Below are 16,813 nucleotides of genomic sequence, written 5' to 3' on the forward strand. Positions count from 1 at the left end.
TTTATAATCTAAATATTATCTAAAGTTGCTATTTTATGTTAGATACTGAAACATACTAGTATAAGTATTTCTTCATTAATACATGTTTGTTTTCTAAAATGTTCTTAGATATTTAGGTTTATTCGTAATACACTTGGGCAGAAGAATTTGGCATCCAAAACCTTGGTGGATCAAAGATTTCTCATTTAATTGAGAAGATGAAAAACTGTTACGGATTTAATCATGGAAAATATGAACATGATCAAAGCATCTCTGACCTGCAGGTTAATTGTAGTGCATTTTTCAGCATTAACTATGGAATGGGTTTGAAGCTTGTAATATTTTTTATTGATTGGTATTAAGCTTTATTTTTATGTATTTATAGTTTGTTTTTTTTAAATTTGTAAACACTAAGCCATAGACCTTTCAAAAGAAAGGTACATGCAAATAAGACAGAAGTAAACTTACTGTTGTTATTAGTAGAATAAGATAAAATTATCTTATGGCTTTTGATGTGGACCACAGACTTTGAGGCAACAATTTGAACATCTGATTGACAGGAGAGGTTGCCAACTCTGAAATTCTCAGAAAATACTTCAAATCTTTTTTTTTTAAGTTGTTTTGAGGTGTAATGTTCAGCAAATATGTGTCAAATTTTACACAGTACAGGGTTTATTTTGAATTAAGTTAGTATTTCAGGAGGAATTTTTAAAGAACACTTATTTGCAGTGACTCTCACTTGAAATTTTAACGTTTCTGTCTTGTGTCGCATAGTATTGTATAATTCTGTCTCTTCTCTTGGAGTTTATCATTGTTTTTCTTGTGTGTGGCCTACACATGACATCCCAAAGATGTATTTTCACTGAGGTACAGTGATGTTACAGTGATGTAGAGAAAGAGGCTATGATAGAGCAAAGGAGATGGTCATCAGCATTTGGGATTTGTTCTTGATCTTCTGTTTTGTGATGCAGGATGTTCAGGGAAACAACAGTAATTATTCCATTCACTTTTACCACAAAAGTGAAATGGAAGCAATTTTTTTAAACCTTTTTAGAATTGTTTTTACAGGTGCTCATGGTCTCTTAATTTTCTGATTGTATTATCTTTAGATATAACAGAGACCATAATCATTTTACCATCATCATATTTTTGGAATTTAGAAGAGTTAATAATTACTCAAGTGCCAAGGGAGATTGTGAATGGCCTTCAAATCACCTTAAACTGAGGTGTCTACCTCCCATTTTTATCACTGAAAAGTCTCCCTACCTTTTTGTACTTAATGTTTTGTCAGTAAATGGTTAAACATGAATAGTGTTGGCTGTTACTTGTCTTTAGGTGATTCAACAAGGGACTTACATGAGCAAAAATACCAGGAAAATATCAGTCAACATCATCATATTTATTCTGAAACAGAGACTGAGAACATGATCAGTTGAATTTAGTAGATTTTCAGTGCAGACATGCTTATCTGAGTTGAAGCAGCATTGAATTTCAGAAGGTTTTTGGCTTCATAAAGAGGAACATGCTCTCATGTTGGTACCATGTCATATCATAGTAAACTGAGAGTAGCACAGACATAAATCTCAGTCGCTATTGCTCCACTGCATTTGCTTTTGGTGTTGCAAAGCCTGTGCCACTTGCTAGTCCAGTACAGTTGTATTGAGTGATAGAATGTTTCTGCCAATCAGGCTGTGAACAGAGAGAGAACTGAAAAGTTAATATGCAGTGGGACATCCATTTATTAATGTGCAGTTTAGCATGGGCATTGCCATTTCATGCTTTCCTTGCTTCTGTCTGCTTATGGACACAATTCTTAGTTTGTTGGTGCACACTATGCCTCAGAAAAGGTGGGCATACAAAATTTCTAGTGGAGTGCATTGTTGAGGATAAGTAAAATTAACGTTGTTGCATTTATGATGAGTGTAGTAACTAAAGTGTCCATTAGGTTCTGGATCTGTTCAAACAGCCAAAAACCGTATTTGCACTGAGAACCCTGACTGTATGACCTCATTAGTTGTGAGGTTTCTTGTCAGTGATCTACTGAGAGCCAAAACTGTAAATTAAGCTAAGGAGCCATCTGAAAAATATTCTGCAGTAGGACATTCACAAGGCAAAGTTAGCTTCACCTGGAGTCCATGTATTTATTTGGTGAATATCTTAGCATAGCTTAACTAAACTTAGGTCCTTACAGTCCTTACTTTGCAGTTCTACTGCAAAGTCAGTGTATGAGAGGAAGTAAAATCTTTGTCATGTGTCCATATTTACTCCAGCTAACAGATGTGACTAAAGGGGTGTAGGGAGTTGCTGTGGTCCATTAATGAGCGAGGGTGACCTGGTGAAGTGCCCTAATACTGGTCTTTAGACCAATAGAACTGCACATTACTGTCAGTGGTCACAGGCACACCTATTCTCTCTGAATTCTGGTGAGGTGTTCATGATCATTAAGTTTTTCCAGGGAACAGAACCACACCTCGACAATACCTTCTCCAGACTGGTCAGATTTATGACCAACTCCCGTCAGAGTACCTAAACTGACTAGACTTGGATAAATCAGAGAATGTTTGAAAGCAGAATGAAGATGTGGTTGTGCCATCTGTAGATGTGTGGTTTTAATTAGTTCAGTTTTTATCAGTTCAGTGCTGGCAGACATGGAGACATTTCAGTATGTGTGGGCTCTCACTCTACCCTGTTGTCAATGCTTGTGCTAACCAGGTACACCTCTCCATGCAAAACTCCTGCTTTGAGTTTGCTTTAGATATTCCTTTAATTAGCTGCTGCACAGTAGGGCACGTGAAAGCTGTAATGGCCTTGCATTTTGGAAGAACTATTGCTAAAAGCAACTCTTCTTAACAGATAAATTATAAATTAATCTAAAAACATCCTGTCGAAACAGTTCAGTCACTTGGCCCTCTCTTTCTCTTCAGTGTACATACTATTCTGTTTTGCTTTCTTTTTCCAGATCATTTGTTTAAAATGTTAATATAGCTAACATAGGCACTCTCCATGATTTAGTAAATAATTACAGGAGTCAAAAGCTCTAGGAATTCGTAGAAGCTTTTCTTCACTCTTGCTGTCCAATGAACTTGGAATGGGTTGACTGAGCTTTGTTCCCCTGTTCTTTGATATTTGTTCAGGAAATATCAAGTTTGATATTTGTTCAAGAAATATCCCTTGTGATTGTATTACCAGCTTAATGTTTTGTTTTTTTTTTTTTTAATCAATATGCATCTATAATGTGTTGTTCATGTGATGAGTGTCTTTTAGGTTTCTAAATGTTCTGTTTGCCCACATGACATTTCAGTCTCTCCTGTCTGTTTCTCCAAGCAATAAAAAAATGTCAAAGGTTTGAAATGGGTTTTTTCCCACTCGTTAATTGAGTTGATCCAAACCTACAACATGTTTCTTCTTCCATGCACATGAGAGCAAAGTCAGAGTCTGCTGCTGGCTCCACAGCCCAGAGAAGCTCTGTCAGAACCACTGTGAGAAAGGGGTTTTGCAGCCCATGCAACAATGGAAGGTATGGAATGGTTTTGGATTGCCAAAACTAATGGGATGAGATCATTGTTTTTTGCCAAGTTAAATACCAAACAAATTATTTCTACAAATAATTAAAATTTGTATGCACAGACAAGGTACAGTAACTTCAAAAATATGTTAAAATGTACAGGTTTCATTTACTGGTGAGGACTTGCCCTTTACTATGACATTGATTTGAATGGTAGTGGCAGGTGTGTGACTGAGGTAAACCCTACCAGAGGTGAGAAGTGGAGCTGGCAGTGTGCTCAGCTTCCACCCTCCCTTCAGCTGCTACAGCACAGTGATGCCAGCCAAGCCCAGCTCAAGGGGTTTTGGTTTGCTTTTCCTGTTTTCAGCAGGAGTGTTTGAGCAGTGGAGTGAAGGGGACAGTGACATTGTGACACACTCCTAAGAAAATCACACGTAAATGGATGGTGGGAGGAGGTAACTACCAAACCTCTCAAAACTGGTCTCCCTCAACACTACTTACTTTCCCCTAATGCTTTTTCTCTACCCAGTATCATGCCCATTTCTCCTGTACCTTTTCATGATTAAAAGCACCATTCAACTCTCCTGTGCCCCAAGCCACTGCCTTCAGGCAGTGACTGACACAACCTCCTCCATCACCCCATCACTCAGCTGAGATGCAGATCCTGCCTTCCCTTCCTGCAGGTCGGGCACCCAGGCTCTGCTGGGGCAGCTGCTGCCTTTCTCCACTTCCCTTGGCAAATGGGAAGATGTGACCCCAGCAGGAGAATGCTGCTGAGTGAGCAGCACTGTGCGCCCAGGTGTGCCTCAGGGTTGCAGCACAGGTTCTTTGGTGACAAGAATGAAAATCCAAACACAGCCTTGAAAGTCAGTTTAAAAGCGTGAAATCCCAACTTCCGTGTATGTCTAAATGAAGGAATGAAATCAAGACACGTCAAAAAAACCATGCTCTTTGAGCACTGGCTACCCTCCAGCTTTGCCTCTATTGTCCACATACCATCTCCATCCCAGAACACCACCTTCCTTCTTTCACAGCCTTTTACCCTGGCACAGCAGACAGATGACCCCTGTGAGAAATTCACAGTCCTTGCTGGCCCACCTTTGGCTGCCAAAGGAAGCAGGGCTGTGGATGATGTCCTGCAGGCAGGATGGCCAAGCTGTGCCAGCCTCCATGGGCACAAGGGTGGGGAGGACCTGGATCCACAGGTTGGGCTGGGTATCCTGGAGCCTGTGGGACAATGCCCAGGAACCTCTGTGGGAAATGCATTTGGCTCTCTGCAAACTGAGTAACATTTTACCCTGGTAGAGCTTCAGCAAGTTGTCATGGTCCAGAGGCCTGACCAGCTGTATTCCTTTCTGTTCCAGTCTGCTTTACCAGCCTACTGATGCTATTTGTGACTTGTCACCCCTTTAGTTTTCCCCTGTGACTTGAGTCACAGCAGGAGTAGCTCCAAGCCTGGGAGCTGGGGAAAGGAGAGGCAACCCTTGGGGTTAATGAGGAAGTATTCGATGTTCAAAGCTTATCTGAGGAATAGCCCTGTGGAGGCCAGGAGGCAGAACTGCATTAGCTGACACAGAGAATTTCCCTTTGAATGTTCAGAATTGTTTCTTTGTTACTGTGAAAGCAAAACCCACATCTATCAATCTCCTCACAACCTGTGGTGTTCATAGCATCAAACCAGAGGCTGAGTCTGAGCAGAGAGAAGGAAATGTATTTGCCGTAGCACTAAAGCAGATATTCCTAGAAATCCTGCAGCAATTAAGAGACAGATCTAGGCAGTTTATTTCAGTGGTTGAGTTTTATACATAAGTTCATTTTATTACGGAATTATCAAATTTCCATTTTACAGTTCTGTGTGTCAGGGTAGCAGAAAGGCTCATGCAGTATGGAGGAAACAGGAATGGATAAAGTTAACTGTAGCCCCATGGTCACCATAATCTTCCCACCCTGGTTTACAGCTGCAGGAAAATAATCCCCTTCAAATCATATAAGAAGTAAATCTTCAGTTCTTCCTGCAAATGCTGAATAGAGATGCTTTTGGCTTTGCCTGATCTCTGGGACAAGAAGAGTTGCACCAAGTGATCTCCCAAGCAAACAGCTCAGTACCTCTCAAAGCCTGATTCCCCTTCATATCCGGACCCTGCCACTGGCAGCCAACCTGGGATGAATAAATTTTGCACTTTCAGTTCCATCTGAATCCTCTACACACTCAATGGAGCTGCTGGGGCAGCAGCCCCCTCCGCAGCCTCTTGGAGGATGGATCTGGCCACTGACTTTGGCACACATCCCCAGGCTGCTGCCCCACCTGCACCAACCCTTCTCACCTCTTCCTTTTCAGACTCACCTGGGCCTGCAGAGAGCCAAGCCCCAGAAATATTGTCAAGGGGATTGCAGGAGTTAAGCTGAAATCTTTATGTTTAATAACAACCGTGCTGAAAGCTCGGTATTTATTGCACTATCCTGGTCAAAGAAGAATGACACCAGGAGAAGGACCCCTCAGGTGTTTGTTTCTCCTAAAAGCACACAGTCATAAACCAGTTTCTGTTTTTTAGACAGTTTGAGACAGGGAAGGAAAAGGCTGCATTTTCTATTTGCAACATTTTCTTTTTTTCTTGTGTGTGGGTATTAAGAGCTGAGCTTCACTGTTGAAAAGACCAAAATTACTCTCCTGTACCTTGCAATGCAAGTTATTCTCTCTACAAACACTGGAAAATATTACTGCATGGTCAGGCACATGACAGGACATGCAGGTTGCTTTCTGTGGAGATTACAATGCAGTGAATGTTGTGACATGGGGCACCCAAAAGCTCAGTGCAGAGAGAGTGTAGCTGCCTGGTTTGCAGAGGAAGCTGCAGCTCACTGGTGGCTAACACTGCTCTTACCGCATATTATTTCTGTTAGGTGACATCCTGTCTTTGCATTTGCAGAAACCCCAGCACCATAATTGGTTTGGAAGGCAACACAATTTAATTCATTTGAAGGGCTGCAGATGCTTGTGATGAGGCTCAGGATTTGTGAGCATGGTGATGGGAAAGTGCTGGGTCTGAGACCTGTGGATCAGGACCATCTGGTCTATCAACAGGAAGAGCAGGATCCTACAGTGATGCTGTCTGGTTTGCAGCTGCAGATGTGCAGCTGTGATACCCCTGTTATACAGGTTGTAAGGAAAAGTTGGCTGCTATCAGTGAGGAAGTTTTGCTTTCTCACCCCAAATATTGTGAGCAAACCAAAATTTCCTCAATCTCTTTAGCTGTCTAGAGCATGCATTGCTCTCCAGAGGTTTATTTCTAACAGTCTGAATAAATGCAGATAAATGCTTTAATGACACACTTCTTTGAAATAATAATATGCATTGCCCATTCTCAGCAGACATGAAGCCAAAAGAAACCATGAAGTAATGGAACCTCCCTTGGTGGCCTCTCAGGACTCTTGGCTCCTCTGCACAGTCACAGTGATTCCCCATCCCTTGTCATCAAGGGAAATGCTGCCTTTGCAGCAACCATTGCCAGGGAAGGGCTGGGATCCTTTAAGATTCAATTAAGTAGCAGACATTTAAATGTATCTAGATGGGAGAACAGAAAGGAGTTTATCTGCTCTGGGGAAATGACTTCCGTCTTTACCTGGGAAAGCTTGAAATGGATGCAGTAGGTAAGGGCAAAAGTTAGAGAATTCGGAAAGCTTCACCTGCCACCAGTGATTGCCATGCCATCCATAGTTATAAAAGCTGCACTGGAAACCACAGTGTATAATTACAGGAAGTGGATGTTTTCACATTCTCTGCTTTTGTGTATATGCAGGAGAGTAAAATCCTGGCTGCTCTTCATACCCCTTGTCAGTCTCTTGGCTCAAGGATGGTGTAACAGACATCAGCAAGGAGCATGAGCCGGCTCTGCAGATGCTTGAGTTGGAAATAAACACCTCTAGAGCCCAGCTCTCAACTGGGAACAAGCCTCAGCCCCTGATATTATCTATGCAGTGGCATGAAAGGGATCTAGCTGGGCAAGTGGCTCAGAGGGTTGTTGGTTAGCAAGGAACCCTGGCAGGGTTTGCTGTCCTGCAGGGCCAGGAAGATGCTGGTGCCACCAGGTGGGGAGGAGCCAGGCCTGGGAAGATGGGCCTGGGGCAGCAGGCCTCAATTTTGCCCAGAGATACCAAAGCAAAGCACAGCATCAGCCCAGGATCACAAGGTCTTTCAGCTGGTTTTTGGCATTGCACAGGAAATACAAGGCAGCCCATCCTTGTGTGTTCCTTCTCTGCAGCCCCTTTGCTGCAAGGAGAGCATGTAGTAAATGTGAATGCTGAACACAAGGTACCACCCCATCCCTTGCTGCCAGCAATCTGCACAACCAACAGGGAAAGCTGGGACTACAGTGAGGGACCTGAGCAGATGCAGCAGAGACAACCACCCAATGATGACACCTTCTCACAGGTTTTGTATTCAGACCTTAGCTAAGAATTACCAGATTCCCCTGTCGCAGCAAATACATGAGAAGAGCATTTCTTGAGAAAAGTGCCCACAGTCCAGGAGGTTGCCATCTTCCAGCTTTTCCATATGACAAAGGCACAGGAGATCCATGGTACAGAAGGCTGTATGCCTGTATGTATGTAAACATTGTGGGAGGATTGGAGCCATCAGAAAGGTGGGGAGCAGAGAGCAACGTCTTTTAGGCCTCCCAGCAGTGGGTCTGAGTAACCCCAGAGTGCACTTTCTTCCTGCAAACCACCTCTGCAAACAGAACCAATGGCTCCCAGCAGGGAGGTAAAAGGTACCTGGCTCCCAGGTGTTTGTAACCATTAACACAAGAGTCAGTAGGGACCAGTAACCTTCCTGGCCCCAAGTTATTGCTTAAGAGTTTAAAGGAGGGATGTAAGCAATGATAAAACGCTCCAAAGCTCATATCCCTGTCCAAAATCTGGGGATGCTGCAGGTCTGTGTCTCCTTTGTTGCCAAGGAGTGATTTAGCTAAAGGAAAGGTGAAATCAACCCATTTGCTTTGGCTGGAAATGTTTTTCTCAAAGAAACCCACCAAGCACATGCTGAAACCCCACTGGTGGCCTTGCTGTGTAGTAGCACAGTCTCTTGCACAGCTTGCTCCCAAGGTAATTATTTTTAGGGTTAATTTCTGAGCAAGGGAAGGTGTTCACGCTCCCAACAAACTACACTATTAAACACAGTTTTCCTCTGGGTTTACACACACATAAAGAGGTTGTACTTAAGCCAAACCTGGAATAGAAATGTTTCAAACAACCTTCCTCTTGTTTGCTCAGTCCCAGAGCAGTATTGATTAAAGAATAATGTCTTAATGGTAACCTGTTGGAAAAGTTTGAATTCCTTTCACAACCTGGGGAGAAAAGGGGGCTTTTCAGTGAAGGTTCTTCCTGGCAATGGCAGGGTTTGGCACTCCTCAGGCAGCCATCGTGCTCATTAATTCCACAGGAAGGCTACACTGGTCCATTATAGGAAAAAAAGGAGGGCTTTGGAAAAGCGTGAATTAAATACTTGGTAATTCCCCTTTTGCCTGTACCTGAGCATGCAGGTTTAAATGAGATACAGCTTCAAAGCAGTGATTTTGGAAGGCTGTGCCAGTGCTGGAGCCGTGCTGGGGTTGGGCTGCCTCCTGGGTCAGGGGGCTGCGCTCCAAAAGGCGGCAGAGAGCTGAAGAGGGCGAAGCATGCAGGGGCATCTCTGGGAGCTGTGAAGCTGTGGGACAAAAGGCCCGCAAGTGCGAGCCGGGGAGGCTGGAGCAGGAAGGGTGTTTTCCGGCATCCCTTCCTCCCTCCAGCTGCCGCTCCCAGCGCAGCCGCAGCACGGCTCGCACGCCCCTGCGCCACCCAGCCGCCTCCCAAAGGGCCCTTTCGACAGGGAAGCGGCGCTTTTTGTAGGATCAAAGGATTGCGCAGCACCAGCTCTGCTGCCAGGCCGGGCCCTGCTCTGCAGGAAACTCCGCAGCTGCAGAACGGGGAGCCGCAGGCGCTCTGACAGCTGGCCCGGCGCCCGAGGGACAGGGAGCTGCTGTCACACTGCTCTTGGACACTTGCTGGGGGTTGCTTGGCTGTCGCCCCAAACTCTTCTTCCCTTATAAACACACAAGTCTACTCTTTCATTCTAAGGGCACTTGCTCACCTTATGCAAGACTCCAAGCGTCTCCCTGCCCTTGTGTCCCACGGCTGGCAGTCCCACTGCCTTGCAGTCTGCTCACGGGGCCAGGGCTGGCCACTGGGAATGGGTACTCTGGCCACCACCATCCTGTCCAGTTACACTCCATTGCTGACACAGGCCAGGCCAGGCAAAGCCAAGCATTTTCTTGGACACACTTGGTCAAATTCTGCATCCAACATAGGACATTATTTTGTTTCCTGGGATAGAGAGGACTGAGCCAAAGAAGGTAAAAACATCTGGAAACATAGGAGAAATGCCTTTTGATTAAATTAGCTGTAGTTTTCAAGACATGCGTGGGTTGAATGCTGAAAGATTTGATGTGGAAATTTCTGTGCTGCAACTGCAGCGGAGAGTTGGGATGCCCAACATTTGGATGCTCCCAAATACTTTGCAAAATGTTGTGTCATTTGCCATCAAATATCTGCCGTGCACTTGGAGATCTCTGGCCCAAGCCTGCTCTGTGCAGCCTGCTCCTGTACTAGGAGTAGTTGTAGCCTAAATACTGCCTTTCCAACAGTGATCTCAGCACTGCCAGCAGGGTTTCAGTGCTGAGGCTTCTTCGAAGTGAACAGAAGTGTGACCTCCCCCGACCACCCCATTCATTGGCTGTGTGTCAGACTCTCCTTCTGCTGCCTGCCGAGGGACCAAAGCCAAAGGAACAGCCTTCCATTTCTGCTTGTGACCATCTCCTCACTGAACTCCAGTCAAGTTATTTAAGTGCCCAACAAAAGCACAAAATGTATATTAAAGGTACTTCAAAAAAACATAGGAATAGGATCTCAGTGAGGGAAAGGCATAAACGTGAAAGTATAGTCTTAATTAAAGCCAATCTCCCTGTAATTATTTCAAGTTAATGGTCATTTTGTAATGTCTATGTGCCTACAATAATCTGAGTTAATGTTCTTTTATGTATATGTTATATATTGTTATATGGAACAGCATGCAAATCACTTTGGGATTATCAGCTTGTTGTCATCCCCATCTATATCTTATGCGTTTTATTCAGAAAGTATGAATTGAGGCAAAATAGCTAGACCTTACCAAAGCCCCAGTTATTTTAGATCAATTATGATCAGAAATACACTTCCATGAAACCATGGGGCCATGTAGACACCTACATACATGCACATTCCCTGTCAGTGAATTCCTCAGTCAATTCAGGGGTTAAAGCCACATTTTTTCTCACCCCCAGCATAGTGAAATGTAAATAGGCCACTTGTTTTGCTGCTCTGCTTCGTGTATCAGGCACAGAGGGTCCAGAAGTTAGTGCTTAGTTGGCAGTTTTGCTGATAATGAGGGAGGCAGAGCAGCCTGTTCATTTACAGCCACATCACCTCTGCTGACAGAAGTAAAAATGGGCTTTTGTCAACATCAATAAACAAATTAGAAACTGCTCTGGAGAGACAGAGCGTCAACAGCGACAGGAGGGGAGGGCCAGGCCCTTCCAGCCACTGACTGCAGGGGCTGTGACACCTGGCTGCCTGGAAGGCTGCTCCTCTCTGCTGCTGGCCTGGTGGGAAGGCAGCCTGAGGACCCTGGCCATGTGCAGACCGAGCAGGGAAGCACTCACTGGATATGGGGGCTCAGTTTGCTGGCCTGGCTCCCACTGCAGCTCCACCAGGCAATAATTGCTGTCCTACAGATGGTAGGAATTTTCCTCACTGGTTCCTTGAGCTGCACAGTTGCCAAGGATTCACAACCTCCATGGGGCTACCAATATTTCAGACTTTTTATTTTCCGGGGATGAGAAGCCTGGAAAGGCCTAGCACAAATAGGGCTTATAGGTCCCTGCAGAACAGGACAGAGCCTGGCATCCTGGAAGATATCCCATGATATCCTATCACACCAAGGACATAAAGATGCCAATGCCCAGGGAACAAGGAGCCTGGACACATTGACAAAGACTTGGATAACACAGAATGAAATTCCTGGACTAAAGGAAGTTTATAGGAACACCAAACCCTAAACCAATTTAAACCCCAGGATCTCCATTCAGGTTTCATACTATCAAAACTTCATTTTTAAATCGAACATCTCCTTTGTTGTCTGTGAGGAACAGACTCACCACCTGTCCTCCCACCCCTCAGAAAGAAGAATGCTTGTGCTTTCCAACTCTCCATCATTTCCTCTCACCTCTTGCAGCCTCTGCAGGTTTTCCTATATATTTCTTATGGGAAAATACATTTCCTTCAGTGTTGCCTTCATGGTATTGAGGGCACATAATTTGTTGTTTTATCCAAGTGCTTATCTCTCCTGTGTTTGATGTTTATAAGAGCTATTTGCCAATGATTTCCAAAGTGTTCTAATAACAGCTGTTGCTTCCTTTATGTATGCCAGAGTGAAATTGCCTGTATGAGATCCAGAGATAGGGCAAATAAGGGATGCACTGCTCTGGCTATGATAGTCTCTTCTTCTATACCACCCAGGGTATATACTGAATGTCCAATTGGGTGGGTGATTTTAATGCTGCTGGAGGGAGCAAAGGCTACTCTGTGCAGTCCAAAGGCTTTTCATGCAAGGAGACAAATCCACAGCCCTCATTGTCTTACCTGTGCAGAGCTGTTTGGATGTCTTTCCAACCCTCAGCTCAGAGAAAATTTGTTCCCCAGGGCTCACACTAAAGGTGACATTCAGGGCATTTTGTAAACATGCAGGTGCCTAGCTATTACAGACACACTTCCCAGAACCCAAAGAAACAAGGCACACACTTGAAACTTCCCTCACAACTTAAAGTGCTTCCATTGCTGTTTCTGGACTTTTACCTGTGGCTTTTAACTGTGGCTCAGTTATAAGGTCCAGCTTGGACTTCTCATTATCAGCCATATTAGATATCCACACATTCCTCCAGAGCTCTGGTTCAGCCTTACATGATGCTGGTGAGCATAAAGAAGCACTAGCTGCAAAGGCTGTCACCCAGGCTGAGAGCAGAGAAGGTGTCCTATAGTTCCACAAGGTTTGGAGGAAAGGCACTAAATACATCCCATTTCTTTTCCATGAGGGAAGTAAAAGCAGCAAGTGACACAGGGAACAAGAGAAAAGCACATGAGGAAAGAGGATGGGGAGAGAAAAGATTTCCCCATTGTCACCACCGAGGCTTTGTGCCTACAGCAGAGATTATGAGATGACTTCTGATGTCAAATAAATCATGGCCTCATGCATCACCCTATTTTTCTTACAATTACTTGATTACCAGATAACCTGGTGCATTAAAAGCACCTACCTCAAGGTTGTAATATTGTATCTTCAGCAGAAACAAGCAGGAATCATCACCGTGCTCAGCATGGTGCTTTTTTTGGTCAAAAAACATCAGAATCATAGGCAGCTCAAATGACAATGCAGCCCTCTGTAACCAGGTGGCCACCCCTTTCAGAAACAGAACAGATGCAAAAAATAAAATGTTAAGAAGAGGTTAGGATTCGATAAATGGAGAGACAAATACTGTGATTTGGGGACTGGCCTGTCCTTTTCCTGATGGCACAGGTTTACTGAACTCAGAGACACAAGACTGCTCAGTTCTTCATCAGTTTCTCTTTGGTTGTGTTTGCTGCTGGCAGAGCAAGCTCTGTACTCAGTCACTCACATCCAATTGTCTTAAGTACTGATCAACCTCTTGCACAGACACCTGTGCACAGAACATGCCTTTACTGACTGACCCCCATCTCCAGCAGTACTTCACTCTGGGCCTCAGATTTCCATCACAGGAAAATTTGGACACTCCTTTCAGTGCTTTTATTTTGATTACACACATAGCTTTAATTCTACTCAAGATTTTGAAGAACTTGGATAATTTTAACAGAGCTTTAAGAAAAAAAGAAATCACATGATTTTTCATATTCTAATTACTGCAACAAAGCTTGAAAAATTATAGATTTGCTATGGTCCATGTTTCAGATGAGGGCTCAATGCCAGTTTGCCATTGGGAACTAAAGATAAAACAAAGATGAAAGAGTAAATGCAGTCCTGTGTGTTCAGCCCAGAAGCCAACCATACTATTTGAAAACATGTTTCAGACACAGCCACATAACTGATTTGGAAAGCAAAACTCAGCTACAGTTTTAGAGAATTCAGTGCTACCTGGAACAATCATCACTCGCTCCCTTAATGGAATTTTATCAGAAAAACAAAAACATCCTTAATATTTCTAGCACAAACCAGGCATGGATCCAAAAATATTTTACCTCTGAGTAAGTGGGGAAATGAGCTTTTTCCACCGTGCGTTCTCCTGCAGTGACTCACCAAGGAACTCAGCCCCCAGTGTAAGGCATCCTTGCACAGTGATCCATCAGGAGCAACGCTCAGCCAAGCATGTGGCATCACAACCACAGGCAGCAAGCAAGCTGAAGATTTATTTCACCGTGGGTATGAAATGCATATTTCATTATGTCCACTATGCAGATAAGCTGGGCATGTAACCTCAGACAGCTTGATTACAATATCAAAGCATGGTGAATGCTGGTTTTCCTAAAAGTTCTACCAGTATTTTGAATATTCAAAACAAAGCTCTGTTCATGTCCATTTGTGGTGGTTTGTCCCAAATGACCAGGAGATCCCTACTGTAAGGCACATACGTACATAATCCTGTCTGGGAATAAAACTACAGTAAAATATTCACAGGACAAAGGCTGGCCCTATGCCATCTTGTGCTGTGAGTGTTCCCTCCCACACACCATCTCACGAGAATAAAGCATATTTATTCTCACTACTGTATTAAAGAAGAGATGCTGATTGTTTAGCAAATCCTATGGTAACACATACATTTAAACTCAAAAGGCACAGCTGGATGATGGAAAAGAGCCAAGAGGACAAGCAGACCTGCTTTCCTTGCTCCCCTTTCCTTCTCCCCAGGTCCCCTCACCCCAGCCCAGCCACCCCCTGCCTCCTCAATGGGCAGATTCAATTCACTGAACCAGCAGTATACAATACAGGGGGGAAACCAGTAATCTATTTCCAGCTTTGGAAGTTGTGTTGCGCTGGCAAAGGGTCTGTGAAGCATGGCAGGCGGCACAAGGAAGGGGCTGGGCGGCAGGTGAGCAATGCAGGAGTGCGGTGAGGATGCTGTCGCTGCTGTATCGCTGAGCCCTGCCCTGCCCGGGGCCGTGAGCAGGGGACGCGTCGGGCACACCCAGAGGTGCCGAGTCCTCACCTGCAGGGCGGTACGAACCAGCTCCCAGCCAGCTTTGTATTGACTCAGGAGCCTGACAAAACCCCTGAATCATTGCCAACTATTCATGTGTCGGTTTTGATGTGCTGGAAAGCAGCTCATGGAGACAAGTTGTTCTGACAGTAAGATATACCTTGTTGTTGCTCAGCTAGGGGAGAAGGCATTTGCTTTTCAGAGGATATTCCTTAAAGTCCTTGACGATTCCTGCTTACCAGACACCATCCTGAGACCTATCCAAACCACAGAGAAGTCAGTGTTAAAACTTGCCGGCTGCAGTCATTCCCACTGGGACCTCTGTTTTTCTGTCAAAATAAATGTCAACATAATGTAGGTCTTTACATGCAATACACCTTATATAAAGGGAAGCTTTCAGTGTACCTGTTTACTTGGTGGTGTATATTTTTGCAATGAATTAAAATGCCAAACTGAATTTCAAGGACTCAGCTGAAGATATGCGCAGAAGGCATGCAGACTGGGTGCAGGAATTACCATGTCACTCACTGATTTTGGGGAAAACAAGACAATGGAAAATGTCCCTCACCTAACGTTTTCTCAAGCATTTTTAAATGAATGTGCAAGATCTTTCACATCACAGTTAATTTCAGAAATATAAATGTTTCTCCCACTGTACCAGACCAAGAGAAGCAAGGTAAGAAATCAGAATTACAATACCATAGTGCTAATTTCTGAACTCAGCTGTAACTATGGCAATCTTCATTCACAGTATTTGACTGAGACTGTAGATGAATAGTGCACTTAGCAAGCTTGAATAAATCACTACCTCACCATTACAAACGTTACCAAGACATGAACTTCTACAAAAATAAAGCTTTATCAGAAATTCGTATTTCAAGAAATCATTTGACATTATCTCTGCATTGCCTGCTCATGTTGACTACAGGGACTTGGCTTTTCAGAGTAGCCAAGCATTAAGGGAGACACATTTCAAGAGACAGCAAAAAAAAAAAAAAAAAAAAAAAAAAAAAAAAAAAAAAAAAAAAAAAAAAAAAAAAAAAAAAAAAATTGAAAACTAAGTATTAACATAAATTCTAATACAATGTCCTGTTCCTGTGCAATTACTGTTGAAAGCTGATACTGTCAGCAACAGTATTTTGCTTTTCCTGGGTTGTAAAAAGTGAAAAGGGGGCACTGGGCCAAATTCTTCTCTCACTTATATGTGTTTTCCCCTCCCACCTTCATTGGCGTCAGCAGCCTCAGCTTGCTGCATTGTCACAGTTCTGAGTGTTCCCCATACGTACGTTCAACTAAAGGAGTAGTCTGGTATTAACAGAAAACAAAACAAAACAGAAGAAATGGATCAATAAGCACATTTCATCTCTGCATCCAGCTCCCCTGATGTTCTGGGCTGCCAGGGAGTGCTTCACTCACCAGCTGCTCCCTGGTATGTGGTACAAGCCTGTTGTTCATCTCTGCTTCATACAGCATTTTTCTCTATTCTTCAGGTACAGAAAGCAAAACAATAAAAAATGATAATTTTCAAACATCAAAACCAAACCTTTCTTAATAGAAGTGTTTGGTGTGAGACAGCCAGTTGACAAGTTTTTGCTTGCTACTTATTTATGTCCAAGAGAAGTCAGAAATGCTCTGGATGCTGTATTTATTTCAACATTCACTATACCAATGCATCATGTGGAGCAACTGCACCATACATGTGTTTGACAAGCACTTAAGCTAATCCATAGCCACAAAAGTCTGGTTAGTGGTGCTTGAACACAACAAAGAAGGCATTTCTAGTTCCCAGGGATGGGCACATTTCTGGCAGGACTCATCACTGAATCCCAACCGGGTCAGAGATATCTGGCTTCCCAATATCACACTACATCTGGTGATTTGGCCTTGGTAACAAGACCAAACAGGCTTGGCCACAGTAGCAAAACAAAAAGTAAAGGTGGCAAGCCAAGGCACTTGGCAGAATCATGATTGCTGCAGGCAAGAAATCATGCAAACATGATGGTCTGACTGTGAGTGCTGTAAAGATGGCCTTAAG

At 43.8% G+C, this 16,813-nt stretch overlaps 1 protein-coding gene and 2 long non-coding RNA genes across 5 annotated transcripts in view; 2 read left to right on the forward strand and 1 right to left on the reverse strand.

The window, feature by feature from the left end:
• The window catches only part of TMEM67 (transmembrane protein 67), a 32,016-nt gene extending 28,642 nt beyond the window's left edge, over nucleotides 1-3,374 (forward strand). Inside the window, exon 28 of the mRNA XM_079299746.1 lies at nucleotides 109-3,374. Coding sequence (XP_079155872.1) covers nucleotides 109-189 — 81 coding nt within the window. The 3' untranslated portion in view covers nucleotides 190-3,374. The remainder of the gene's footprint in view (nucleotides 1-108) is intronic.
• LOC306799146 overlaps nucleotides 1-15,852 on the forward strand; it is a 177,905-nt gene extending 162,053 nt beyond the window's left edge. The window contains exon 2 of the long non-coding RNA XR_013773541.1: nucleotides 15,756-15,852. This is a non-coding gene — a long non-coding RNA (uncharacterized lncRNA). The remainder of the gene's footprint in view (nucleotides 1-15,755) is intronic.
• LOC306799144 lies at nucleotides 1,562-16,281 on the reverse strand. 3 transcript variants are annotated; one of them, XR_013773537.1, is made up of 4 exons: nucleotides 16,195-16,281; nucleotides 14,939-15,035; nucleotides 13,823-14,787; nucleotides 1,571-1,668 (listed from the first exon to the last, which is right to left on the reverse strand). It is a non-coding gene; the product is annotated as an uncharacterized lncRNA (long non-coding RNA). The 3 variants fall into 3 exon arrangements; XR_013773536.1 differs by lacking the exon at nucleotides 13,823-14,787 and having other exon boundaries at nucleotides 1,562-1,668; XR_013773538.1 differs by lacking the exons at nucleotides 1,571-1,668; nucleotides 13,823-14,787 and adding an exon at nucleotides 12,084-13,266.
• Nucleotides 16,282-16,813: the final 532 nt, after the last annotated feature.

This window comes from Erithacus rubecula (assembly GCF_903797595.1).
Source record: "Erithacus rubecula genome assembly, chromosome: 3".
NCBI classification, from domain to species: domain Eukaryota; kingdom Metazoa; phylum Chordata; class Aves; order Passeriformes; family Muscicapidae; genus Erithacus; species Erithacus rubecula.